General features: G+C 32.0%; 3 protein-coding genes and 1 non-coding gene across 4 annotated transcripts; all 4 read left to right on the top strand.

Moving 5' to 3' along the window:
• The first annotated feature begins 8,024 nt into the window (after positions 1 to 8,024).
• Positions 8,025 to 13,493, top strand: LOC110708597 (sugar transporter ERD6-like 5). Its single transcript, XM_021886769.1, has 16 exons — positions 8,025 to 8,430; positions 9,433 to 9,495; positions 9,605 to 9,694; positions 9,781 to 9,840; positions 9,935 to 10,000; positions 10,113 to 10,178; positions 10,319 to 10,394; positions 10,527 to 10,591; positions 10,693 to 10,785; positions 10,882 to 11,091; positions 11,196 to 11,258; positions 11,368 to 11,427; positions 11,562 to 11,615; positions 11,751 to 11,810; positions 11,895 to 12,009; positions 12,861 to 13,493. Exons 1-16 carry the CDS (start codon positions 8,257 to 8,259, stop codon positions 12,983 to 12,985), a joined length of 1,440 nt encoding a protein of 479 aa, XP_021742461.1. The 5' UTR covers positions 8,025 to 8,256; the 3' UTR covers positions 12,986 to 13,493.
• Positions 13,494 to 19,320: 5,827 nt separating this feature from the next.
• LOC110708927 (sugar transporter ERD6-like 5) lies at positions 19,321 to 24,624 on the top strand. The gene is made up of 18 exons (XM_021887155.1): positions 19,321 to 19,485; positions 20,120 to 20,182; positions 21,350 to 21,439; positions 21,531 to 21,590; positions 21,698 to 21,763; positions 21,850 to 21,915; positions 22,004 to 22,079; positions 22,203 to 22,267; positions 22,602 to 22,694; positions 22,792 to 22,869; positions 22,986 to 23,070; positions 23,153 to 23,196; positions 23,303 to 23,365; positions 23,481 to 23,540; positions 23,665 to 23,718; positions 23,939 to 23,998; positions 24,087 to 24,201; positions 24,297 to 24,624. The coding sequence occupies exons 1-18, from the start codon at positions 19,321 to 19,323 to the stop codon at positions 24,455 to 24,457; spliced, it is 1,464 nt and encodes a 487-aa protein (XP_021742847.1). The 3' UTR covers positions 24,458 to 24,624.
• Positions 24,625 to 25,133: 509 nt separating this feature from the next.
• Positions 25,134 to 26,390, top strand: LOC110708600. The gene has a single exon (XM_021886773.1). The coding sequence runs from the start codon at positions 25,463 to 25,465 to the stop codon at positions 25,838 to 25,840; it is 378 nt and encodes a 125-aa protein (XP_021742465.1). The 5' UTR covers positions 25,134 to 25,462; the 3' UTR covers positions 25,841 to 26,390.
• Positions 26,391 to 26,868: 478 nt separating this feature from the next.
• Positions 26,869 to 26,940, top strand: TRNAE-UUC. Its single transcript has one exon. It is a non-coding gene; the product is annotated as a tRNA-Glu (tRNA).
• The last annotated feature ends 698 nt before the right edge of the window (positions 26,941 to 27,638 follow it).

Here is a 27,638-nt window from a genome sequence, read left to right as displayed (position 1 = left end):
TGAATTTAATGCACAAATAAACTATTATTGGTGATCACTTGAATTATAATCACAATTAACCCTAACAAGATTATTAATTATCTTATCAAGCGTGATTGCAAATACCAATTCCCTTTAACCTGCAATAAAAGGTGATCAAGCAATAACAATATAAAATAATATGAATCAAGCAACATAATAAATAATCATAATCATAAATATTAGAAATATTAGAAAGGACATAAGAAGCATCATACTTTTAAATCATACTTGATATTAAAGATACCCTAGACATGATACTAGGAACCATAAATAACAATCTAAGTGTGATATCTACATCATAAAATAAATTAAATAAGATACTTACTTGGATGCCTCGTACCTCTTTCTAATTACAAAATACACACGTTAGTAACTTCAAGGAAAATAATAATCAAAACAATTAAATTAAATAATTGAAATAGAGATTTGGGACCAAACCCTCAGAAATTAAAACCTTTCACGTCTAGGGCGAAGGCAACTTTGAATATGGCTAGGTGTATCAAGATCTTGTGAATGCGGAATTTTGTATTTAAAAACAAGGTTTTGAAAAGGAAAGAGAGAGAGAGAATAATCAAGAAAATCTTGATGAAAGTTGGTGAATGATTAAGAGAGAATTAGAGAATTAATGATTGCGAAAGAAAACTGATTGTTGATGAATGAAAATGGAGTTTTTGATACGATATTTATAGAGAAAAACATCCAAAAAAGATAATTTATCAAAACAGAGTCTGAAGACCACAAAAACACATTGGCGCCAGCCCTGGCTCATTGGCGCCAAGACCAGTGGCTACCATCAGGCGCCAATGGCTGGCGTCTGGCGCCAATCCTGATTCCAGGCGCCAAGGCCTGGGGTTGGACGCCAATTTGGATTTCAACGCGTTTTCGAAATTCTGATAAAATTCCCGTACTGGAAGATAAAATAATATAATTTCAATCGAAAATGCTATTTGATCTTGATTAAAACTCTGAAAAATCCTAATTGAATTAAGAATGATAAAACCTTCTAGAATGTTCTAGAAGACCAAAACCATTCCTAATTGCATTAGGAATGATAAATCATATTAGGCCCTCCCCTAGATCATTGGGCCGTACTTAAAACTCAAACCGGGCCCAGTTTAGTAAATTGGCCATAACTTCCTCAATATTCATCGGAATTGGGCTTATAATATATCGTTGGAAAGGTCTTTGCAAACCCCATCCAACTACACCACTATTGGACCCATATCATGGACCAAACAAACTGGATTGGTTATTTTCTTAAAATAAAGTTTTCAAAAAGAGAGAGAAGAGAAAAGAAAAGAAATAAAAACTTTCTGCAACACTAGACCTTTCCACACTTTCGTTTCATTCGATTATGATTCGACGTGAAAGGTACTCATCACTGGGTTTGGTTTTGGGGAGACACAAATGGGTGTCTACACAACTCAACCTTTCTGCAGGATCAAATTTAGAGGTACACAAAGGCTCCCTTGGTTGTTTGACAAACCTAGATTTTAGATGCTTGTTTGAAGAAAGAAAAAAAAATTTGAGAACTCAAAGTGCTTATTGTTCTTCAAATTAATTTTCTGTCCTAGAAAATCCTCTGTGTTAAATATTTGTATAACGGCTACTTTTGTTTGCAAAACTTTTTCTGTTTCCAATGCACTTAAAAGCTTGTCAGTGATTCAAAAAAAAATAATCTTAAAATACATGGAAACCGGTTGTAGGAGGTTACCTTGGCCGGAGTTATAGGCATAGTCCCCTGCTTTTAACTTCCAAAACTGCAGTCCCCTCCTTTTAAATTTCGTAAAAGTTCAGGTCCCTTGTAAGAGGCTTAACTCTGGCGAAATTGGTTCCGGATACAAAGAGAAAAACACTTGAAGAGATTCATGCTTCAACTATGATGGAGAAAGTGCATTCTATGAGTTGCAGTTCAATTATAGCTATGTCTCATTTTGTTTGGGTGTTAATTGTTCCGGGTGATCTCCAGTACCGTAAGTTTTGGAGTTGGTAAAGGGTTACTGTCCAATTAAGCACCTGCATAATCAGCACAAATTACCTGATCCGGGGGATTATCCGGGGATAACTGCTCCAATGCTAAAGTTAGCAATCTGACAAAAAGAATGAATGAAAGAGCAAGAGAGTGTTTCTAGAGAGAGAGAGAGAGATTGTACCGGGGGATTATCCGGGGATAACTGCTCCAATGCTAAAGTTAGCAATCTGACAAAAAGAATGAATGAAAGAGCAAGAGAGTGTTTCTAGAGAGAGAGAGAGAGAGAGAGAGAGAGAGAGAGAGATTGTACCTTGACAATGAAAAATGCTTGGGTATTTATTATAGGAAGGTAACCAAGTTGGTGTCACCTATCAGCATAGGTAGAAACCCCCTTGTAGGCAGCAGGTGCCTACGTGGTCGGAAGCAGCTCTCCACGTGGTCGATGTTAGGAAATAAGGGTGTAATTGTGTTTGATTAATGAGGAACAAATCAATGAGAATTAAGAATTGAGAAAAACAATAAAGAAGAGGATTTACGTGGTTTGGTCAAAATAGACCTACATCCACAGGTGGGGGATTCGAGAGCTTCTTCACTATAATGGAGAAAGAACGAGAGAATAATACAAGGAGTCTTAAATCTAATGGCTCAAAAAAGGTATGATCTAATTGATCAACTAAAGGGTCCTTTTATAACACAAGGAAACCCTAATAAAACCCTAAGATTGTTCCCCAAGTACACTCAAATAGCCGTCATAGAAAATATATAATTTTAGGAAATATTCCATAAATTATCCTAGAATAACCTAACTACCGAGCTATAGCTTGGCAGCTAGCTCATGCCTGTCGCAAGTCCTCACAGGGCCGAGCTATAGCTCACTCGCATAGACCTATAGCTCGCAGCCTCGTTGCAAATTTCCAGCTTCGTCAGGTTTTCCTAAAACGATCATATCCTTCTCGTTTCTTATCGGAATTGAGCATATAACCTATCGTTGGAAAGATCTTGAACCAAGATATCACTTCCAAATTGAATCATCTCAAAATCAGTTGTATTTTGAGAGATATAAGCGTTCAAAGTCAACCCTACTAGATTTTGAGTCACAATTTAACAGTCGAGATAATGGTTGTTATGAATGTTAAGCCGATATGCTAACGCATAAATGATTAGCAACGTAATGTAATTTAACAACTAATTACTAACGGTGTCGGTACTATCTAGTACATTAATGAATCAAGGTTAAATTTTCTTTTGTGTAAATAGAAAATGCAAATTTGCAAATCGAAATATTACAATATCCCAGTATGATGTAATCTGTAATGCGTTTCTTGTATATCCAAGGCACATATTATAAGGTTTGAACTTAAATTGATTTATTGTATCAAAATTAGCTAACCTTAATTTATTAAAACTCGGATTAATTTCAAGTTAACCTACCTATATAGGTCGATACACATTGAATCCGAATGCAACCTGCCAATTTGAGATGTTGGTTCAAATAAGTTTGGGTCGAGTCAAGTTGGCAATTCGTATGCTTTGTTAAATTTGAGTCAAGTCATATCTAATTTGGATCACTTCAATTAGGTTTTTAACAATTTGAGGCAAGTTATTCCTTGTTCAAGTAGATTTAAAATTGGGTCTTTTTTGTGATAGGGCTATCTAAGGCCGAGCAACTTAATTTCTGATTTTGGGTTCGATCCATTTCGAAATAATTGACACAGTTTTTTTAATCATTTATCATTAGTAATAAGTTTAAGACTAAAAAGTTTGGACATTTTGATAATAACCGCCTAATATTGTTATTATTTAGAAATTGTCATCTAATATATATACGGAGTATATATATTTTACAACTCAAATAATTTTTTAAAACATCAATTTTTTTCACCAATTATCATTAATAGGTGCTAGTGGTTTCTTATTAAACGTAATTGGAACAATATCACTTATGAATGGACACAATTTCAACATTGGAAAATTTATCTATGTTCTTAATTTGGATTACTTAACTTTTGATTAATATCCTGTTTAAGCTAATATACTTGAAGCATTAACAGAATTTATTTTTTCTAATAATACCAGTATAAGGTAAATTTAATACTAGATTGATGATTCACATGCACATCAAATACTTGTTTGTATGTATGGAGATTGGGTTGCTTTGAAGGCCCGCATGTATTTAAGCAGCCGACGTTTGTTGTACTTCACTTTCCCATCCACTAGCTCAAAGAGAGATTGTTATATAAAGCTAGGTACAGCTGAGCAAAACTACCCGAAAAATCGATTCGTAATCGTTTCGAAAATTAGGGTATCCGATCCGATAATCATAACGGTTCGGGTACCCATTCCGATAATTTGTTATCGGATATGGTTATTGGTATCATTTTAAAATTAATAGTTACCCGATCCGATACAATAAACATTTAATTATTTGCTTATTTCCTTACTTAAATCTATTTTTTAAAATCTAAACTCTTACTTTATTTCATAATTACTTTATAATATCAAAGATTAGTAATATTATTAATGATTTGGTCAAAATCATCTGATATTGTTGTTAATTAGTAATAAATTATACTGGAGTATCATAATAACTACATAATTAAGTGTAATTATCATTATTGGATATCTTATTGGGTAACTGATAACCGATCCGAAAATTCGAGTACCCGAACTTATCGATTCGGGTTATGGATATCACTTTTAGGGATTTTGGTTATCGGGTACCCGTCCCATGCTCACCCCTAGGTATAGTGTATGGTGCATTTATACTTTATTCAAATTTTGATGATTATTTTTTTATTAAATTATCAAATAAAAAAACAAATGATGACACACACAAATCAAATAACAAGCAAAAACTTTGAATTTATTGGGTGTATAGCGCAGCTGAATCTATAAAATAAATTTCAAAGTGGAAATGGTGAGAGGGCCACTCCATCACTCATTCACTCCAACTTCTCCAATTAATTATTTAAATAATCAAAATTAACTCTTTTAAAAAAAAATTAGGGCATGTTATTTGTCGATTATAAAATACTGTATTTTTTTAGTAACTAGATGAAGCCCATGCGATGCACGGTTTGTTAGTATTTTTGTAAAAAAATATTTTTATATTTATGTGATTTTTGTTACTACGTATTATATTAGCTTTAAAATATTAGATAAAATTTCTAATCACAAAAGATAATATTTTGTATTTAATTAATTTAAAATTTAAAATTTAAAATTTCATTCGTCAATTTTGCTAACGTGGCATTTGAATTATTTAATTGTAAAATAAATTAATAATCTCTTATTTAATTGGCTACAACTTAAATTCATAATCCTACGTGGCTCTCTAAAAACTCGGGGAAAAACTCCCCTCTATATATATATATTAGACTAGATCGGGGATTAATTAGACGAGTATTTGTTTTTAAAAAAAAAAAACAAAGTTAGGCGAGTAATTTGAATAAGTCAACGCATAATTAGAAGATAGTCTAATTGGACATTTGGACTCATTTCTTTCAATAATGGGATGAGGAGAATTATGGGATCCATCCACGTCATCTTCTTATCCAACCTGGCAAATTGGTACTCCGTAATGTAATCCTCATGCGATAATAATCTTTTTCTTTTCTTTTTTTTTTAAATTAATTTTTTTTTAAAATTTTGATCTTTTTTGTTTGCTTTATTGGAACGAAATGCTTTTAGTGGAGCTAAAATGTAATTAATGTGACAATAGAGTCTATTAAAAAAATGTGACATTAAAGTTATATGAAGTACGGTAGCATGAAGTAAAGATTAAAGTTGGGCATGAGATGAGTTAGTTAGGGCTTGTTCTCATACGTTTATTTTCAGTTCAGTTCAATTTAGTTCAGCTCTTAATTTCCTTCTCTTATAAAATTTTTATTTCATTTCAATTCAGTTCAGCTCCTAACTTCCTTCTCTTATAAAATATTCAGTTCAGTTCAGCTCAGTTCAGCTTAGTTCAGTTCAGTTCAGTTCAATTCAGTTTAGTTGAGTTCAGTATATGAGAACAAACCCTTAATATAAGGAGTGATTAAGCATGAAACAAAAATGAACTCAACATGTGAAAATTAGATAATACACCCGGGTGCACCATGCTCATGGTGCACCCGGGTAAACAAAAAAAGGCGGAAAGAACATATAGTGTTTGATAAAGAACATACCTATGTTTGACAAAGAACATACCTTTAATATGTTTTTTGAGTGTGATCAGTGTGTTCTTTGAGTAAAATTATATGTTCTTTATATTATAACTTATGTTATTTAACATATGTTGATAAACATATATTTTTTTTGGGTTTAATAATACAAAGTATGTTCTTTGAATTTGGCGTGTATGTTCTTTAAGGTCGTAGTGACTCCCAAATTCTATTTTTTATTATCATATGTCATGTTTAAATTACTTTTATTATCGTATATTCTTTGAGTTTGATTAGTGTGTTATTTAGGTATTAACTATATGTACTTTACAATATAAATTATGTTCTTTTAACATATGGTATTTTGAAATTTGATATTGAAATCTTAAATTATTTTTAATTGAAAATAATGTTAGAGTAAAAAAAAAAACTAAATTATTATGGGAAGTTGAATTTTTTTTGGAGAGATAGAAAACTATTTTTTGGGGAAATGATATCTTTGGTAAGGATTTTTTAAGAGGTGATCAACATTGGCATGACTCGCATCCCGACCCGATCCGGCCCGAAATAGGGTGGGTTTGGGCAAAGCTAAAAATACATTTTTAGTTAAAACTCGAACCGGGTTCGAAAAAAGCCCGAAAACCCGCTACTTTTCTACGGGTTTGGGCACAAGAAATTATGATATGGCCCGGCCCTACTCGATTTTTTATCACCTCTAAATTTTTCCCGTTAATAATGTGTAATTTTTCAGAAAATTTTATCAAGTTTTTATCTCGTTCTTTTTATTATATCTTTATGTTCTTTGGTAATGCATGTTTTTGTCAAATACAAACATGTTCTTTGTCAAATACATGTATGTTCTTTATGAAACACAGGATGTTCTTTCCGCCTTTTTTTTATTTATCCGGGTGTACGATGAGCACTGTACACCCGTGTGTATAGACCACGGATTACTCAACATGAATTTCAAAAATTTGCCACATGTCAATCATGTCTTTGGGAATTAAAAGACACGCTGGTGAGTCATGAGCTGTAAAATGTATGTCCTTTTTCATTTTTTCCAAAAGCACGAGCTAATTGTATTTTTAACTACTAATTTTTTTGTTAACTTATAAAAATAACACAAAATTTATTAACAGGTTTGCTTTTATGAAACAGCACTATACACAAGGTTTATTATTTATTTTATTTTTTTATTTTTTTTTAATGAAACACTAGCACAAGTCTAATATGACATAACTTTTTCTCCATCCATTTCAAATATACGGAGTAAAAAAAAATCTTAAATTGTCGGTAGTAATCTATATTTATACTTTATTAGTATTTAAAAAGACAAACCATCATTTTCATAATGTCACATGTAAACTTTATTTTTCATCAATGTCACATGTCACCTCTTTTCATTAGATAATCCCCTTTCTTCTTATTATTTTTTTTAACTTTAATTCAATACATGTATGAATGGTACTAGATTCATTTCCTCTAACTTAATATCTTCTACAATTACATCAATTTTTACCCCTTCTTCTCTTTCATAAAATATTCATTTTTCAAATAAAACATATTACAGAGTATAAGATAAAAATGCACAGACCAAAAGACTAGTTAATAACAAGTTAATAACCAATTCACAACATTCATGTTTATACAAAGTACGGATCAACGTAAGATGTAAAGTGAGAGTGAGTCAAGTTTTTTTAAAAATTATAAACACAGTGACTTTTTTTTTAACATAAAAAGTACGAGTAGTGAACTTTGTTGATTAGAGATTCCCCTCACAATAACAAATTAAATCTTAATTGATTATAACTTTAATGATCACAATAAATTATTACCATTAATCGATGGTAGTTAGATAAAGAAATAAACAGCACAAAATCATGCATGTCAGAAATTTCATTTTCTACTTTGTTATTCCAATAATACTACACTAGTCGAAAATGATATTTGAACCTTTTATTATCTAGTACTACCCACCAACTCACCAATGATCTCTTTCCTCTACTCTTCTTCCTTCCATTTATTATAAGCATATGGAATAATATTCTGAAGCAGTCATCAATCATTTTCTCTCTCTATATTCATTCTTTTGACAGCTAAAATATCGAAGATCAAATAATGGCTATTATGGAGAAAAGCCACAGTAGAAAGAATAACCAACACCGAGAAAAACTACTCTCGAAGTTAGAGGATGGCGCCACCAATGTTATTTATAACGATGGTGGCGCCACCCCCGTTCTTTTATTCAGTGTTTTCATTGCCGTTTGTGGCTCTCTCGTTTGCGGTTGTGCTGTAAGTTGTTTTTTCTTTTTACTCTTTCTAAGGCCGTGGTCCAAGATTACCATGTCATTTGTGTTCGATCGGTTGCTTTATTAAATAACCTCACGATCATTTTCTATTTTTGGAAATTTCACATTAATTATTTTGTATGAGAAGTCACAGTAGTAAAATTTGTTAATCATCGATGATTACCAATTGAATTGAAAATTTTAAATTTGATAGACGCGTAATAAAGGATGGTAATGATTAAAGAAATTTTTTTACGAGTACTATGTAAGTATTTAGGATATTTTTTTTTTTTTTTTTTTCTGACAGGTGAATTTTTTTTTTTTAATCATTTTTTAGTACAACCTGTCTACTAGAGTATTAGTTGTACACAGATTTTGAGGAAATTTCTGGGTTACTTTGTTCGTGAGTTGCACGTCTAGCCAAAATTAATACGAAGAAGAAGTAATTGATGTTTTTTTTTTCTAGCAAATTAGAATAAGCCCACTGATTATAAAATAGAAAATTATCTGCAGGCTGCATATGTACGTTATGTTATGCCCATGATTGTCATCATGTCAAGCAATTAAGTCAAATTGAAATATTTAATAATAATAGTAATTATTAATAATTGAGAGTTGAAATTATTGACAAATTTTATCTTTTAATTTTCATGGATTAGATTATTGGATGCAGTTTTTTTTAAAGAAAATTTATACTCGTAATAATTATTGGTCCAATGGTCCCTGGTCGGGTGGTACTTTGAATGGTCGTGGTTGTGGTTGTGGCCGTGTGTGACCTATGGTGGTACCTTACTACCTTAAATGACTATAATCTATAGATATTCGATACTTGTGACAGACTGACAATTGGGATGTGCAGAATTTTGTAACACATTGATATTGTTGCAAGTAGCTTGTTTATTTTACAGTCCATTTTTATGTGTTGTGTTACTTTCAATAGTATCTTAAAATTGATAATCAGGATAATTAGTTGGCTAATCTAGTTTTTCGGTATTGTTATGCATAGATGGGCTATAGCTCCCCTGTACAGTCTGGAATCATTGCTGACTTGAAACTCTCTACAGCTGAAGTAAGTTGCTTTGTTTACGCTTTCTAATCTTAATTACGGAGTACTTAGTATATTTTAGTTATACTTTTGGTGTATTGTTTGATTTGATGGCCTTAATGTTATTCTGCAGTATTCCCTCTTTGGATCAATGTTGACTGTTGGAGGTTTGTTAGGTTCACTAGTCTGTGGTAACCTTACAGACTACTTTGGTCGTCGAGGAGTAAGTTCTTCTTTTTAACGTTTTTTAGCATGATTAGCATTCAAATGGAGCTTACACTCTTAACAATTTTGGTTATTTTTGTACAGACTATGGGTTTATCTGACATACTCTACCTCACCGGGTGGGTTGCAATCGCGTTTTCTAAGGTTATTTCCCTAGACATTTAATCCAGGATAAATTTTTCGAGTTTTTAAGTTTCTTTTCCCTCTAAACCTGACTTTTGTTGGTGCAAATTTGAAGGATGCTTGGTCACTTGATGTTGGTAGACTATCTGTGGGTTGTGCTATGGGGCTTACTGTTTATGTGGTAATTTATTCTAAACACTTGTTTTTAATACTTTTTATGACTTTGTTCTTATTCAAACTAAGTTGAATACTGAGATTACTATATTGATTAAGCAATACATTTGCCACAACAGGTTCCGGTGTACATAGCAGAGATTACACCAAGAAATCTTCGTGGAGGATCTGTGCTTCTTCATCAGGTAATGATAATGCACTTACAATTCGACACTATTTAGTACTAACGAGTTTTTAGAATAAATTGTACCAAGTTATGTCCAAACTTTAATTCTTACTCCTTAGTCACAACTCACAAGTTGTAATATGTGCCCTCATATTCCAGTTGATGTTGTGCTGCGGAATAGCTCTAGCTTACATCATGGGACTTTTAACAAGTTGGCGCGTCTTATCTTTGATTGGTAACTTCATTATTTCTGTTATCTTGTTTGTAAAATCTTTATCACTTCCATTGTGATGGCCATTTATATATCCAAGCTTCATCAAAACGATACTATTTGTTATTTGTTAATAGCAAGCATGAACTGTTTCAGGTGCTGTTCCATGCATCATACAGTTTTTGGGCTTATTCTTCATTCCAGAGTCTCCTAGGTGGTTGGTAAGTCGCAATCAGATTTTATTTGGTGCGTAATTGATCTGTTACAGCAGGCTGAACACATAAAATTAGGAAATTAAGCTGTGAAACCCCTGTTCTTGCAGGTGAAGGTTGGTCATGAAAAAGGTTGTGAGTCTACTTTACGAAGACTAAGAGGAAAGAAATTCGATATAGCTCACGAAGCAGCTCTAATCAAAGTAATACACATTCTTCAAAATAGTATCAGAGGACTTAAACTACTTGATTTAATTGCATATAGTGCATGTGAGATTTAAGCATTAAAAATCTTGTAGGACTCTGCTGAAACTATTGATCAAGTCTCGCAAGATAGCTTCTTCGACGTGTTCCAAATGAAGTATGCTTTTGCACTTACAATAAGTCTTGGGCTCATGGCACTGGCATCATTTGGTGGAACAAATGGGATCTTGTTCTATGCAACTACAACATTTGAATCAGCCGGGGTTTCAGCCAAATTGGGTACCATAGCAATGGCTCTCATCCAGGTAAAATAGGATATATTCATGATTATAAGCATCATCAATGATGATATCTAATATACTCCCCTTTCATCTGCTAAAAGTATTTATTCTGCTATTAAACTCTGCAGCTTCCCCCTACTTTTCTCGGTGTATTTTTGATGGATAAAAGTGGAAGACGTCCACTTCTGCTGGTGAGTATGCTATGTGATGTAACATTTAGCTAACACTTCGTAGTAATCATCTTGCGTGGTCTGTTGGAAAGTTTTTTTTTATTGATGTCTGTTGTTGTTGTTGTTATAGTTTTCTGTTACTGGAATGGGAACAGCTTGTCTATCAGTGGCGCTGTCTTTCTTGATGAAGGTTAGTGTCAGTCCATTACATGCTTTCTTACATGAATATACTTTTTTTCTGATCATAGCTCTTTGGTTCTTCTTCCTTAGCTGAATTAACTTATTTGTTGTTTGTGTGTGTACACGCGTGTGTTTTCTGAGCAGGATTATGGATGGATGCCACACTTCAGTCCCTATTTAGCACTATTTGGCATTCTGGTAAATCAAATTACTCTACCTAAAACTAAACTTAACCTGAAATTGCATGACCTGATGTTAATCTGAATCAGAACTGATTTAGCCCGAATAAAAAAAACAACGTGACTTATACTCGGTTTCATGATTCTACTACAGATTTTCTCAGCGGCATACCCTGTAGGAATGGGAGGGATTCCATTTATTATAATGTCAGAGGTAGACATGGTTTCTTAAGTATCCTACCTTTGTTTCTTAAAATTATAGCAACAGAATTTCTGAACTACTAGTATGTTTTTGCAGATATTTCCAATCAATGTAAAAGGGGCTGCTGGAAGTTTAGCGACTGTAGTAAGCTGGTCGAGTGCTTGGGTTGTCTCCTACTCATTTAACTTCATGATGGATTGGAGCTCATCAGGTGAACATTCTTTGCTCGGCTTTTTCGAAATGTAGACTACATCACATGATCACCTAAATTGACTGTGAGAGAACTCTAAAACAATGGTGTCTATATCCGGAGTATTTGCTACAAATAACCTACCCTTGAATATTGTTCAGCTTTCCTAAATCAACTCTTGGAAATAATGAACAAGACTCTACCTAAAGTGTAACCTTGCAAAATTGACTCGATTTGTATATAGTTGACATTGGTCAAGTCATTTCCAAAGTAAGTCGGTTGGCACCTGATAATATAGCCCAAAGTGACCTAACCATAAGTTAAATCAACTGATCGATTTTCCATCTATAATTTCCTTAATTCATTTATTACCTCTTCAGTTCCAAATTAGTTGAATTTTTTTTAATCACGCTTTCAGCTTATAAATTCAAATGTAGATAGCTCATAAGATCCATATGAGTATATTCGTTTCTTATACATAGTAGTACACTAGCACATAACTTAAACAAAATAGAAGTTGTGAATACTGAATAGTATCAATAATCAAAGTGTATCCACTAATTTGAAAAATAAAAAATAAAAAATTACTTGTAATTTATATCTTGTTAAAAACTGGATCTGCAAGGCTGAGACTCTGAGAGTAACTACCTAATTGTCTATGACTTATTTAGTAGGGCCCATTGGCCCACTATCTTTAAAGCTTGTCCTGGGCCCAATTCTCTGATACTCCTTGCTGACACTTAGAAGTCAGGCCCATATGGTCATCTTGTCCAGCAATCTATAGTGACCATAGTACTACATCGATGTGAACCAAACAAACACTTAATATACGGAATACTATGTAATCCTTAACGTGGCATGTTTGATTTCAGGCACATTCTTCATATTTACAAGTATCAATGTATTGGCTTTGATATTTGTGGCAAAACTTGTTCCGGAGACAAAGGGACGTACATTGGAGGAAATACAAGAATCACTCACTCATACTCTGTATTAGAAATGTACAAGATATATATAGGAGAATATATACATGTACATAGTCTATTCTATTTATTCTATTATACTAAGTACTAGTTAATCTTAGGTTTGTCTCACAATTTGGTTGGAGAATTATGGTTTATATATCTTATGGTCTTACTTATATAAAAAGTAAAGAGTGAGTATGTAGGGGAAAATCTTTGTAATAATACTTTAAGAGAAAATTATCAAGGCTTTTTTATGGTATACCCATGTGTTTTAAAATATTTATGTGGTGTACACCTGTTTTTAAAGAAACTCAATGGTATCCATTTTGTTTTAAAAGCGTTTAATGATGCCTTCCAATCAGGTGTTTAATGATGCGTTAGCCATAAAATTAGCTAATAGGGTCACTATGTGTATTATTCAAAAGTAGGGTATCACTTTATAGAACAAATATTTTGCCCTATCACCATATAGATTTTTTGAATCTTGAGGGATACCAATATAGAATTTTTCAAAAAAAAAAAAAAAAAAAAATTTGATATGATAATCTAATTAACTAAATTTTCTTATATGCATAAGTTCATTAGTCTATAATAAGAAAAACTAAATACTTCCTCCGTTCTTTTTTTATTGCACCATAAGGGATTTCACGCTTGTCAATGCATTACTTTGGCTATTAATATCTATAATTATACTTTTGTAAAAATTATAAAAAAAATTAATATTTAAAAAGTAGATTTCGAGACGAATGTAACTAGATCCCACGTGACTATGTTTTTTCTAATGGATAAATCACAAAAGATGGTCAAAGAAGATTAAGTGGATAGTGTAAAAGTCTTTTTGGTGCAATAAAAGAAAAACGGAGGAAGTATTAAATAAGGTCTTATAAAATATATCAATGTGTATTTTCCAAATATTACCTCCATTTCAATTCATGGGTTATTCAATCAGTATAAAAAGGGTTACTCCGTCAATATAATACGATTACTCTATGAGAGTTATATGAGTTACTTTGTTATTTTGTACAAACGGGTCATACGGTGTGACTAGCCGCTCATATAACATGTTGTTTTCCAAATATGTAATTTATTTTATTCCTTATAATTTTTTTATAGTAATAAAAAAAATAGCAAATAAAACAATATTTACCTGAACTTAGGGCCTGTTCTCATACGTTTATTTCCAGTTCAGTTCAGTTATGTTCAGTTCAGTTCATTTCACTTCAGCTCCTAATTTCCTTCTCTTATAAAATATTCATTTCAATTTAATTCAGTTCAGTTCAATTCATCTCAGTTTAGTTCAGTCTATAAGCAAGAACAGACCCTTATTTTTTCTATTCTCATCTAATAAGAACTTTTAAATATAAGGTGAATCAAACAAGAATAACCATTCAAAGTATTGATGTGGAATCTTTAATGCTTATCAACCCACTCATGATAATGATAGGTTGATTAAATTAGCTTCGTTTAAACCGCTTACACATACCACTGCATGAAACGACCGTGCATGCATAGCACACTGCACTACTGCAGTCCAGCAGACGAACCAATTGGTGCAACCCTGAGTTCTTCAAGGTAACACCAACAACGAGAAAGAGAATGAGTGGCCAAACTTGTAATTATGTACTAACCAAAATATATTAACCGAGCCACTAACTGCACCACCGTGCCATTATATTTGTAATTTGTTAATTAACTTCTAATACATATGTCAAACAAAATAACTTATTTCGTATGCCATATTCACTGACTTACATATATATAAAATAAAATAAATACATACTCTGTATTGTATTGTACATTTGTACTTCCGGCTAGTCTCGTCCAATTACATACGTATATCGGATTCAAATATACACAAAAATTTACATATTTCCATGCCACTAAGGCTCACCTCCAACCTCTGGGCATCAAAATGTTTTGTTCACATTCTTACATAGTTAAGAGAGGTTATGGAGTCCCATATGCTACTGAACTAGACTAAGGCCATGCTTTTTTTAGCTTCTTGGCAGAGCAGAGCAAGAGTCAACAGAGTAGAACAGTTCTCAACAGAGCCGAGAGAACGGGACCTAAGACTGGTAATCTAGAAAATAGGAAACAATCACAAAAGATAAAATTTAAGGTTCTGATACCATTTTAAATACAGATTTGGACCGCACCCACAGGAGAGTACAAGTCCACCACTTTACAAGATCAAGAAGTTTCCACCTCAAAACCATATGGCAATGAGGGAAATATTCTCTTAGCTTATGTAGTGGTAGTAACTATTGAATTCTTTCAATGTGGAATTTTATTACCACAACACTCCCCCAGGGCCGGGGCAGCCGGGGCACCCGCCCAAGGCCCCAAAACTTGAAAATCAAATTTGTGTAAAAAAAAAGAAAAAAAATTAAAATTATAATATTACGAATAACGAAGTAAGCACTAAGCAGCGTTTTTTTGTAAGTTAGTCAAGCATTCCCTTAATAACTCCTCACATTAAATCATTATATTCTTCCTTGAAATTAACTCCTTCATTTTGGGAAGTTAAATTTGACAAATTAATCCCATAATCTAACCAATTCATCCGTATAATCTTCTATTTTCATCCATGAAATCAATTATTTGTATTATTACCTATATTTTTCTGATTTTTCATCTTCCTTCCCGAATTAATGCTAAAATGATGTTTTCCCCATAAACGTTCTTCTTTGCAATCAATTTTTAACGGGATTAAAATCTATGAATTTTCCTATAAATTATACTCTTTCAATTGCTCTTCACATATCAATCTACTTAATCAATTTTTTCTATTTGTTTCTATTAATTTTTCACCATTATTGTGGATTTTGGCTTCGATGTTCGAAGATGAACTCAGAAACGGTACGGGCCTACTATTAAGTCATTGGTAAGTTCTGTACATTAATTTTTTTTCCCAAAAATTACAATTGATTAATTTATTTTAATGTATAGATTATTCGATTTTACAAGAGAAGTTTTGAAATACTCATATTAATTTTATGTCATACGAATTTTAATTTCTGATTTATGAATAGTATGTCAAATTTATATTTTTCCCAATTCATTCTAATTTCTAATTTTGTTTGAATTATGATATTTCATATTTGATTAATGATTAATAATTAATTGATTATGATAATCAAATTGTCAATATGTCGAATTGATAAATTGATTGATTTTTTAATTATGAATTATCAGTATGTCGAAGTGTAGAAATGTAGAATGATAATTGATTAATCTTTAGTTAAAAATTATCAGTATGTGAAATGATAAACTTTTAATAATTTATTCAATTGTACTGAATTTTTAATTTGTACTATCAATATTATATTGTAGGTGTCGGGGTGTCGCTCATTCTACCATATCCGAGAAGTTCTAAAATATTTAAGCCTTTAGTAAAAAAAAAATTTGTGCATACCTAAAATTTTCTCTTAGTCAATTTAGTCGTTATTTTACAAGGGCCCCATTTTTTTTATCCGCCCCTAGGCCACCAAAGTCTCAGAAACAGGCCTGCACTCCCCCCTTTTTTTTAGATGCATCCTTATGCACCTAAGATAGGTGCAACAAGGGAAAGCCCAAAATGCGCGGCCCAATTTAATCACCCAAACAACATATATGTGATCCGTCAAAATCAACACTACGCTCTACAAAATGAACATTTAGTAAAAAAATATGAACATGAAAAAAATGAACTTTTAATAATAAAAAATGAACACGTAAAAAAAATGAACATTTAATACTTATAATGCGTATGTTTCATAATCATATTATTTTTTATTTCTTCAAATTTTTATGTTCATAATTAAATTTATTATATTCATAATAATATTTTATATGTTCATATATAATTTTAAATATTCATAATGTATTATATTCATAAATATATTATATGTTTATATTTTAAAATGTTTTGAAATGTTAGTATTTGTTGTTCATATGATAAATATTCTTAATGCTCATAAAATGTTCTCATTTTGTTGGATTATGCTTATGAAATGCTTATGTTCATGCGCATTCAAAAAATGAACCAATAATGCATATGTTCATATTTTGAATGCATATATTCATTTTCTAAAATGTGTATATTCATATTTTTAATGCATGTTCTTTTTTTTAAAACTTATAATGTGTAGCTTTCATAATCATTTTATTTTTTATTTCTTCAATTTTCTTATGTTCATAATTAAAGGTCGTAAATTCAATTCATCTGAATTACATGTTCACAAACCTAATCAAATTTATCAAAATTCATTACAAAATCACCACATAATAAATCGAAATTCATACATAGATCAAATTGATAGAAATTTAACAAAATACAATTGCAATTGAATATAACCTTTTTAAAAAAAAACTAAAATGAACACGTACAAAAATGAACATGTTAAACAAAGTTATAAACATTTATTTAGTATATAAAAAATGAACATGATTTTCATATTCAAATAGTTCAAATTCATTGTATATAATAAAGATGTTCATTTTTTTGTAGTAAATGTTCATGTTTAATGTACTAATGTTCATTTTGTAATAAATGTTCATTTTTAAATTGTTACATGTTCATTTTTCTTACAGAAATTATACAAATATTCGATTATAATTATTCCAACTCAAAAAATTGATTATATATCTTAAATCTAATCTTGACTCATCATCGATAAAATAATTATTGATCAATGATTGATTAAGAATAGAAACAATATATATATATATATATATATATATATATATATATATATATATATATATATATATATATATATATATATATATATATATATAAAGAAAAGGAGGAGAGAGAAAATAAAATAAAACCCACCTTCTTCTCCATTATTAGTTTTCTTAAACTCAAAATCATTTCACAAAATGACGAAGGAATGAAGATCATTGTAATTATATCATCATCATTATTGCAAATTTTTGATCAAGAACAATCTTCAACAACATTCGTGGTTGGATTTGATGAATCAATTGAAATTAAAAAAAGGAAGGAGAAAAAAGAGTTAAAGAAAATTATAATGAAATTTATGATCCAAAATTTTGATGAGAATTAGGAAAGAAAAGAGAAAAGATAGAATTGGGAAGAAGGAAACTAAAATTTTTAAAACAGAAGCAAACTAACGCGGGAAAAACGTTAGAACTAGGTTGTATGATTTGAGTTTGGGTTGCGTTTCACTCATAAATTCCTGCGTTTCATGTTGTTGCACCTACACTAGGTGCAGGAGGTTACACCTAAGAATAGCCATACTCGCATGAATGTTGTTCATGGGCTCAACACTCTCCCTTGGCCCAGTATACTTTAGCCATTAAGGCCCCAATCGTGAGATCATGGGCTTGGCTCAGCTCTGATACCATGCTAAACTTTGTGAATACTCGCTTGATTTTCATTAATTCGAGGAAACATTATAAAAAGTCCGAACTACACCCCTAGAGTTACCTTATCTTGGTAACCTAGAAATAGGAAACAATCACAAAAGATAATATTTACCATAAACAAACTCTATCAAATATACTTTAATGGAAAGTAAATCTTTGCAATAAATACTCTCTCATAAGATAATAAAAGGATTAATAATAGGATCAGATAAGAATTAATTAGCTTAGATAAGATGAGAGTTAATGAGTTGTAATAAGTAATTAAGTCTAATAACACCTTATATAAAGTCCAATAAGTGATTAAGATCAAACAAATAGGTGATAGCTCTAATAGGATAAGCATTAATATGCTCAAATAAATTAAAATAAAGTCTAATAAGTTCACTAATGAGATAAGTAAAATTCGGGTAAAAAAACACTATCTTGATTAGACTTATTTTGTTGATATTAGTGAATACAAGTATAAGATCAAACAAGAAGAGGAAGAGATATCCTTACATTTTACCATTTTAAGGGAAGCAAAGTTTTGCCCCTTCATCACTCACTTTTTGGCTTATTATATGATTCATATGGGCATACTTGTAATTAACTACTATTTTCCCTCAAAAAAATATGCTATAAACAAATGAAACAATTAACTAAAATTTGTAACTGTATAGACACATGTCAAAATTTTAGAATAAACAATATAAAAATAATGTGAATGTATTAACTAATAAAGGACCAACATAATCAAAAAATTAAATGGATGGCTATATATATTAAAACTAAGAATTGGTTTTTAATTCCATCAAACAACTTATTAGTAGATATCATTGTTGGTTAATAAGCTCAAATCTAGGAAATCTATTTTGATTGTGCTTGCTCTTTATTAGTACTATCAAAAAAGGGGTGTTATCAATACTGATACACTTCACACACTTATAAAAGGTATTAATCATCTCTTATATAAATATTATTATATCATCATTCATCAAACAATTTGACGTATAATATGGAGTGGAAAACGAACCAAATGGAAGAGAAAGAACAACCGTTGATTGAAATTCATGAAGAATTTGAATCAACGGCTGGCGGAAAATGCGAGGGTGGTGTAACTTTTGCTCTCTTTTTCAGTATCTTCATTGCTGTTTCTGGTTCTTTCACTTGTGGTTTTGCTGTAAGTTTTATTTACTTAATTTTTAATCATAATTTTTATCTTATAATTCAAGCGTTACATTTGGAATTTTTGCATGTTAATTATGAGTTTAAGAGCAAATACTCGAAATGTTTATCCGTTCATAGAGGAGGGAAATGAGTCGTTTGGATTGAGTTTATTTTGAGTTGATCCGATAATGCGGATTGTTTAACTTAACTTATACTTCCTCTGTTTTTTTTTTTTGTAGTGGCAGCACTTCTCTTTTCACGTTTACCGATTCATGTCGTGAGTCGTTAATTGTCAAATCTAATCGAAATAAAACACATAAATGGTGTAAAAGTCAAACTGTTGCAAATAAAAAAAACCGAGGAAGTATTTGATATTGAATTTTGAATTTTGATGTCAAGAGATATATGTGTAATAATAAGTATCATGCAAATGCAACAACATATTCGACCGACTCTTTGAAAGGTTTTCTGTCAATTCATCATTTACTAATGTAATTAGCATATGTTTAATTAAATGTAGCACTAAATTGGAACTCCGTGTTTATGTTATTATGTAATTTAATTTAGGTATTGTGTAAATGTGTTTAGTTGGTGCATTAATCCCTAATGTGTGGGCTAATTGATTTAGCAATTTGTTGTTGGTGTAGGGAGGATATTCCTCTCCTGTTCACTTTGCAATCATCAAAGACTTGCACCTTTCTACAGCGGAGGTTAGTTCTTCGTTGTCTATTTCTTATACTTTACCCTTTTCTGATATTTAAACTCTGTTTTGGGATCGAAATCATCGTATTATGATATGATATTTTCTCCGTCCATAATTAATCTATTTTAAAATTTGGGTACACATTTTATATTCCCTAGACATGAGCGTTTTTTTTTTTTTTTTTTTTTTTTTTTTTGGGGTGAAGTACAATTCATAACAAATTACAGAGACAGAGTACAAAGATTTTTCCTCAAAAAAAAATAAAAAATAAAAAATAAAAAATAAAAAAAGCACAAAGATTAAAAAATATACTCAGTCCACAAATAATCTTCGTATATTTTATTTTAAGATGTTCGTAAAAAATATAACGGAATATATATATTTGATGTGGATCCCTCAACTATTTTTTTAATCTCGCATTCACACGCCTCACCCTAAATTTTATAATTTGCATGTCCAATTTATTTTATTTTATTTTATTTTTTGAAACCATGCATGTCCAAGTTTAACATGAAGGTTATTTGTGGATGGAGAGGATAGATTAGTAGTTAATTAGGTGGGTGAGTGTAAGGGGAAAAAGGGTGATTAATGTCCGAGACAGTGTAATTAATGAGTAGGTAAGTGTAAGAAAAATGTGGATCAAGACAATGTTTGTACCAATTAACATGAGATCTATAAATACAGATGAATATTTGCTATTGTTACTAATGACAAGAGTAGTTATTGATTTAGAATTTTAGATTAGGCCTTGGGATTGGGGGTAAGAGGACTAGAGGAGTAATGTAGTAAAATGGGTTGTCAAAATTGAAATAAAATCTTGAAATGAAGTACATCATATGGGGTTTTTTGGAACCAATATGCAGATGATATCGTTTCAAATTTTTTGTACCTGATAGAGTATAAAACATATTTCTGGGTCTCACCGCTTGGTTGAGTTGGTCCTCTATCAGTACCTCCAATCAATAAAGTTTTGTCAAATTTTTGAGCCACTTGACACCTTTCTTTCAAGACAAATATCTTGAGTTTAAAGAGATTATTTTCAACATTATGATAACAGCCAAAGACGCGACAAATCTTGATGTAAATAGGCCTAATTGCTTGCCATCTCAAATAAAAGTTTCCATAACTCATTCTATCAAATGAATATTGGCTCTACTTGGTGTGCATTTTGCAGTATTCACTCTTTGGATCACTTTTGACAGCCGGAGGACTGTTAGGTGCAACAGTATGTGGAAAACTAAGCGATTTAACTGGTCGTCGTGGAGTAAGTTTTGATTTATTCCTAGTTTGATGACTTGGTACTCAAAAGATTCAAAGTGCATGGTTATAGTTCAACTTCGTCTATTTTGATGCAGGCTATGGGGCTTTCAAGTATACTCTGCCTTGCTGGTTGGCTTTCTATAGCATATTCACAGGTTTTAATCTTGTTACATTCAAATTTTGGTCAATACTTCGAGTACACTATCTTATCAGTTATCAATGTTATAATCTTTTCCTTACCTTGTGGTGTATATCGTGACAGGATTCAATGTCCCTCTATATTGGTAGGCTAGCTCTTGGTTTTGCAAATGGGATCATGACTTACACCGTAATTTCTTCTTTCTGCTTAATATCTTTTCCTATAAGAAAACATAAGTAACAAAATAATAATAACAGTAAATGCTTGTGATGCAGATTCCTGTATACGTTGCAGAAATAGCACCAAAGAATATTCGAGGGGGATTAGGGCTTCTCCATCAGGCAACTCATATTTTAGAGATACTCGAGTTGTATTCTATACAAGTTCTAGGAGTGTTTTGACCTTGCACTTTATCCCTGTACTATGTAGTTCCTGATGTGCTGTGGAATAGCAGCGGCTTTCCTTGTTGGGCTTATAACTAGCTGGCGCAGCTTAGCTTTGATGGGTAATCATTTTTTATTTGATAGAAGATTGGTAATCATTTTGATTTTCATACTAAACCTTACATACTTCGTTTGTATTTAGCCATTTTAGGCTCGCTAAAATAATTTGGTTTAACATTTTTTAGGTACTATTCCGTGCATGATACAAATTTTGGGAATATTCTTCATTCCAGAGTCTCCTAGGTGGCTGGTAAGTTAAACCATGATTTCCTTAGGATGTTATAACTTATAAAGACTGAAAGAAGAAAAACAGAACACAAAGATACCCTTGTCCTATATAATTTCTCACGTAACCATACAATTTCATACCTAGCTGAGGATACTATACGACGCAATTTTACACAACACCCTTCATAAGAAAGTTAATCACAAACCATTAGTATCTTAGGAATGTAACGACTTAATTCAAACATCCTAAAATAGTTCATGTGATAATATTTTCTGACAGACAACAGAACTATTTAAGGCAGCAAAATAAAGTACTAATTTAATGTCTTGGATGGTGTTGAATCCGTGTTTTGCAGGTGACGGCCAGTTCTGTAGATGATTTTGAAGCAGCTTTGAAACGTCTTAGGGGACAACACACTGATATATCTGAAGAAGCAGCTGATATCAAAGTAATATATAGGCCACTGGCCTTCTTATGCTAAGTGAAATTATCGTACTATGAGTTGTTGTCTTGTTGAATCTAAGACCTATTTAATTGTCTTACAGGAATATACTGAAGCTGTTGAAAATATCTCAGAAAAATTCTTGGATGTGTTCCAGATGAAATATGCTTATCCACTCACTGTAAGCCCCACACATTAACAAAATAATACTTTCCGTATAGTAACTTCAATTCCTCTATGATGAATTTCAGTTTCTTGTACTACATAGTATGAAGTATACATTTAAATTTTTTTTAGGTAACCCTTGGACTCATGGCCCTAGGAGGATTTGGGGGGACACAGAGGATTTTGTATTACGCATCTGCTATCTTTGAATCGGCTGGTAAGTCAGTCGCAGCAGCTATTGGAAAATATATCATACAGTTGATCGCTTACTGACATTTTTTTGTGTATAATTTTTCCAGGAGTTCCAGGAAATATTGGAACTATAGCTATGGGACTTATCCAGGTTTTAATCATATACTCTGTACTTTTATACAATAACAAACAAATTCTGACTTCAGAGTTCTTCTCTTAACTTTTCTCTAAAAACTACAACCACAATTTCTCTGCAGCTGCCACCATTTGCGCTGTGTGTAATTTTTATGGATAAATATGGAAGACGGCCACTGTTGCTGGTAAGCTATCAATCCATCTGAGTAAGCCTTCCACTAAATTGTTTTGTTTGGTGTACAAATTGGTTAATCAAAGAAGACTACATGTAATGTAATGTAATGTTTTGAGTGTTTGTAGTTTTCTGCAGCAGGGATGGGCGTAGCCTGCTTCTTGGTGGCATTATCTTTCTTGCTTAAGGTATGTTCCATACTCACAAGCATATTGGTGCACAATTTCTACTTTGATATGAACTTTAGTAGTTCAGTGTCTCCTAGACCCGGTTTTCTGATCCTTTTCTGACATAAATGTGTTTGCTGATCAGGTACATGGTTTGATGATGGATACCGGCCCCTATCTTGCCCTTGTCGGAATATTGGTACAGTTTTTTTTTTCCACTATCAAGCTGATTGCCTACACTCTTAAGCATAATACTGCATAAGACACATTTTGGACACTTCGCCTCCTAATATTTTCCTAACTAGATAGGCAAACAGACTCTCTTCAGAAAATACTTTCCTTAATTTCATATTTCCCCTCAATCTGTGACACTAAATCTATACAGAGTATATCTTAATCCTTAGCGTGTTTTACTCCAGATTTTTTCTGCGTCTTTTCCAATAGGAATGGGAGGGATACCATGTGTTATAATGTCAGAGGTAAGTGAATTTTCATTGAGGTAGCATTCTTAATTAGTTTCTATCACATTTTCTTACAACAAACGTAATAAGTACTATTTGTCCTCAGGTATTCCCTATAAACATAAAAGGGGCAGCCGGAACCTTAGCAACTGTAGTCAGCAGCACAAGTTCCTGGATCGTTACCTACACATTCATTTTTATGATGCAATGGAGCTCTTCGGGTAGATATCTTTCTTCCTCTCTTTTCCTATTGTTGTTAAGTGTAAATAGTTCATTGGATTAACAAAATAACACGATTAATTGATTTTCCTTTCAGGCACGTTCTTGGTGTTTACAAGTGTTAATGCAATCTCTGTGATATTTATCGCAAAGCTGGTCCCAGGGACAAAGGGCCGAACATTAGAGGAAATACAAGAGCTAATAATTTATAAGGGGCCGGTTATGGACGTAGCCTGTAATACAAAACCATTGTTGTAGCAAAAGTTCGTCAAATGTGGTTGTGTTTAGGTATGCAGTAGCTTATACCTTCATCAATCTTGTAAATTTGAAAATTTCAGTTGTGTATCATGCATGTACAAGTTGCAGCTATATATAAGACTAGCGATGTTGATGTTGTCAAAGCGTGCACAAATTAATAAACTTAAGCATTTAGCTAGTTTTTTTAGAGTAGTAAGAATGACTAGGGTGGTCTCTCTCTCACAGTCTCACTCACTCTCACTCTTACAAAAGTAATTTCTCCAACTATTATCACAGAGTGACAGTGGTCATGCAGAAACCACTAAACTCTAGAGGGCAAGCATAATGTTACAAGTTTACTAGGACAAACCTCATACTATCTCATAATTGACACGGTTTGACATTTTGCACTACTTATATACACTTTGACCATAAAATTTTATAATGTATTAAAAATGAATATTTTATCATATTAAAAAAAAAAAAAAAAAAATTTTGCAAAAAAACACTTTTTTTTTTTTTTTTGTGCATATAAACCACCTTTTAAAAAAAAAATGTTGCAAAAAAACACTAATTTTAAAATTTTGTTGCCAATTACCACTTCCAATTACCATTTGATAAATTTTTTTTTTTTTTTTGAGGAATTTTTTTTCCAAGCTATGAGATAATCCAAGTTTATATTTACCGCAAGATAAAGTTGTAAATATATTTCTTTTCACAACATAATTTTAATCTTTTATTTTTTAAATATTTAATTTTTATTTAATAAAACAAAACAAATACATAAATTGTGAGAGGAGTTATATTGAGATTTAGAGATTAACTTAAACCTCCTCCTATACAGCTATGCTCCTCATATGGTGATTCGTGGTCGTGGCAACATTGTTTTCATCGTGCCACCCGAGATCGATTCCCCTCTTAAACTCACCAGTTTTACCTAATTTCATAATTGCATTTTCATCTCTTTCTTTTGTATCCCGAATCTCCCAGCCCCAGTGGACCCCCCCCCCCAACCAAAAATCTCCAATGTCTACCGCAAGAACCCCGCAACATCTCCTCCGATTACTCGTGAGTTGCCGGAAAATATCAGCTCAGGTGACTAATCCGGCGACGGATTCCATCATTGCCATGGCTTCTTCCTCCGAGCAAGAATTCGTCTCCCATTATCGCTCCAATCTTAATCGATTTCCTCGATCGCAGAATTACTGGGACGCTCGTATTGCATCTCGTGTTGGTGAGAAATTAGGGTTTCGATTGAAGGATATTGGGGTTTCTTTTGTTGAAATTGATATTCATGAAGAGCTTTCTCGTCCTCATCATCATCGCAAGCTTGTTATTCCTCTTTTTGATTCTGTTAAAAAGACTGGTGTTTCTGTCTCCGGCACTGAAGAATTGCAATTTTAGGGTTTTTTTTTTTTTTTTTGGGGGGGATTTTTTTTGTTGGAAGGAGATTTGTATTTCTCGAGATTTTTAGTTTATTATTGAAACAATTTTGAACATGTTTATATATAAATTAATATATATGATCAGGTTTATTTACTGCTTTTGCCGGAGTTATTTTTGTTGTCCTCGTTTTGATTGATGTATTTTGTTAACAAGTTCTTATTAGATTGACAATGGATGTGTGCATCGTGTTCTTGAGTGTACAATAGTGTGCATCGTGTTCTTGAGTGTATAATGGACGAGTAATTAATTTTACAGGATGGTGGGACTGTAGGAGGAAGTAAACGGGATGGCTATTATACGATTAATTAATTATACTTGTGTGCTAGAATAATTAATTGTCAAAACATGGTAATTAAGGAGATAGAATAAAGAAAATTTGAGAGTTAATGTACTATGACTAAATTTAAAGGCTCCAAATTCATCTGCACTAATATTTTTAAATCTACTGGTTAGTTGATTACTCACAATCTTGCAGTCAGTCGCGATTTGATACAGGATTTTTGGGTAGCATAGGGATTATATCTATGGCTCTTATGCAGGTTCTATGAATTTGGAAGACTGTCACTTTTGATGGTTAACATGCTATTATTTGGCTTAGTAGCATTCTGCAAGTGGTGTCAACTGCAGCTTGAATTTCATAATTCATCTGCAATATCAATCCTCTACGCTGTAAGTTGATATTGTTGTATACAAAGCGAACATTCTTCATTCCATTCAAATGTAGATCTCAATAAATTGTCTGTCATTCCTTCGACAGCATAAATTCTATTGAGCAGGAACACGAAATAGTCTCTATTTGGCCTTCATCACCATATTAGCTGTCATAGTAACTTTCATGCTTATGAGCATTAACGTTTTTACTCTGATGTTACTTAAAAATTGGTGCCGGACAACAATTATTATACCCTCATCTTGCATCAACAATTTATGTTAAAGATGAACAGAGGTGTATACTTATAGTTAGTGTATGCTTAGTGTTCAACAAATCCGATGTCGTCCAGCGGTTAGGATATCTGGCTTTCACCCAGGAGACCCGGGTTCGATTCCCGGCATCGGAACTTTTTGAATTACAAATAATTTTTACAATTCATCTTTTGTTTAATTGTTTTCAATCGTGGATCAGAATGATGCATAATTATTAGCTTATTACACCTTAGAGTACTGACTTAAGCCTAAAGGAGGTATTAAGCAATCAACCCCCGTTTTATTTTATTTTATTTTTTATTTTTCTAAATCTCCGTGCAGTGGCGGACCCAGGAATTTCCGACTGGTGAGTCACAATCGATAATCAAATATGTAAAAAATTTTTTTTACCAAACAACCAAATAATAGTACTAAAAAATACATCTAAATATTCAAACAGTACAAAATACAACCAAATGTTCATATAATACTACAAAAGACAATTAAATAGTAATGCAAACTTATTACAATATTTCTCGACGAGTTTTCATGTTTTGATATCGATTTATGATATCTTCCATGCTAACATTCAAAAACAAATCATTCTCCAAATAAGTAATTAAACAATCATTCAACATTTGATCTCCCATGCTATTTCGTAGTTTGTCTTTCACTTGCTTCATGCCAGAAACAACACCAACTTCAAAAGTAAATAAACCCTATCATGAGTTTCAGACAATCCCGTTTCAACCAATTTGATTGAAAGTTCACTAAGACCCTTCAAATTCCAAAACCTTTCATCTCCTCTAACAGAACAAATGTAACTCTCAAGTGTATGACCAAAGACTATTTC

The sequence above is a fragment of the Chenopodium quinoa genome, unplaced genomic scaffold, assembly GCF_001683475.1.
Source record: "Chenopodium quinoa cultivar QQ74 unplaced genomic scaffold, ASM168347v1, whole genome shotgun sequence".
NCBI classification, from domain to species: domain Eukaryota; kingdom Viridiplantae; phylum Streptophyta; class Magnoliopsida; order Caryophyllales; family Amaranthaceae; genus Chenopodium; species Chenopodium quinoa.
Note: the sequence above shows the minus strand (reverse complement) of the source record. Positions and strands in the feature narration are given on the sequence as shown.

Excerpts from the sequence above, each read along its gene's own strand:
- LOC110708597 (XM_021886769.1), top strand. The coding sequence starts at position 8,257 with ATGGCTATTATGGAGAAAAGCCACAGTAGAAAGAATAACCAACACCGA. Across the intron at positions 8,431-9,432 it reads CTCTCGTTTGCGGTTGTGCT|ATGGGCTATAGCTCCCCTGT; the intron begins GTAAGTTGTTTT and ends TGTTATGCATAG. Across the intron at positions 11,616-11,750 it reads TAGCACTATTTGGCATTCTG|ATTTTCTCAGCGGCATACCC; the intron begins GTAAATCAAATT and ends ATTCTACTACAG.
- LOC110708927 (XM_021887155.1), top strand. The coding sequence starts at position 19,321 with ATGGAGTGGAAAACGAACCAAATGGAAGAGAAAGAACAACCGTTGATT. Across the intron at positions 20,183-21,349 it reads TGCACCTTTCTACAGCGGAG|TATTCACTCTTTGGATCACT; the intron begins GTTAGTTCTTCG and ends TGCATTTTGCAG. Across the intron at positions 21,764-21,849 it reads ATGGGATCATGACTTACACC|ATTCCTGTATACGTTGCAGA; the intron begins GTAATTTCTTCT and ends CTTGTGATGCAG.
- LOC110708600 (XM_021886773.1), top strand. The coding sequence starts at position 25,463 with ATGTCTACCGCAAGAACCCCGCAACATCTCCTCCGATTACTCGTGAGT.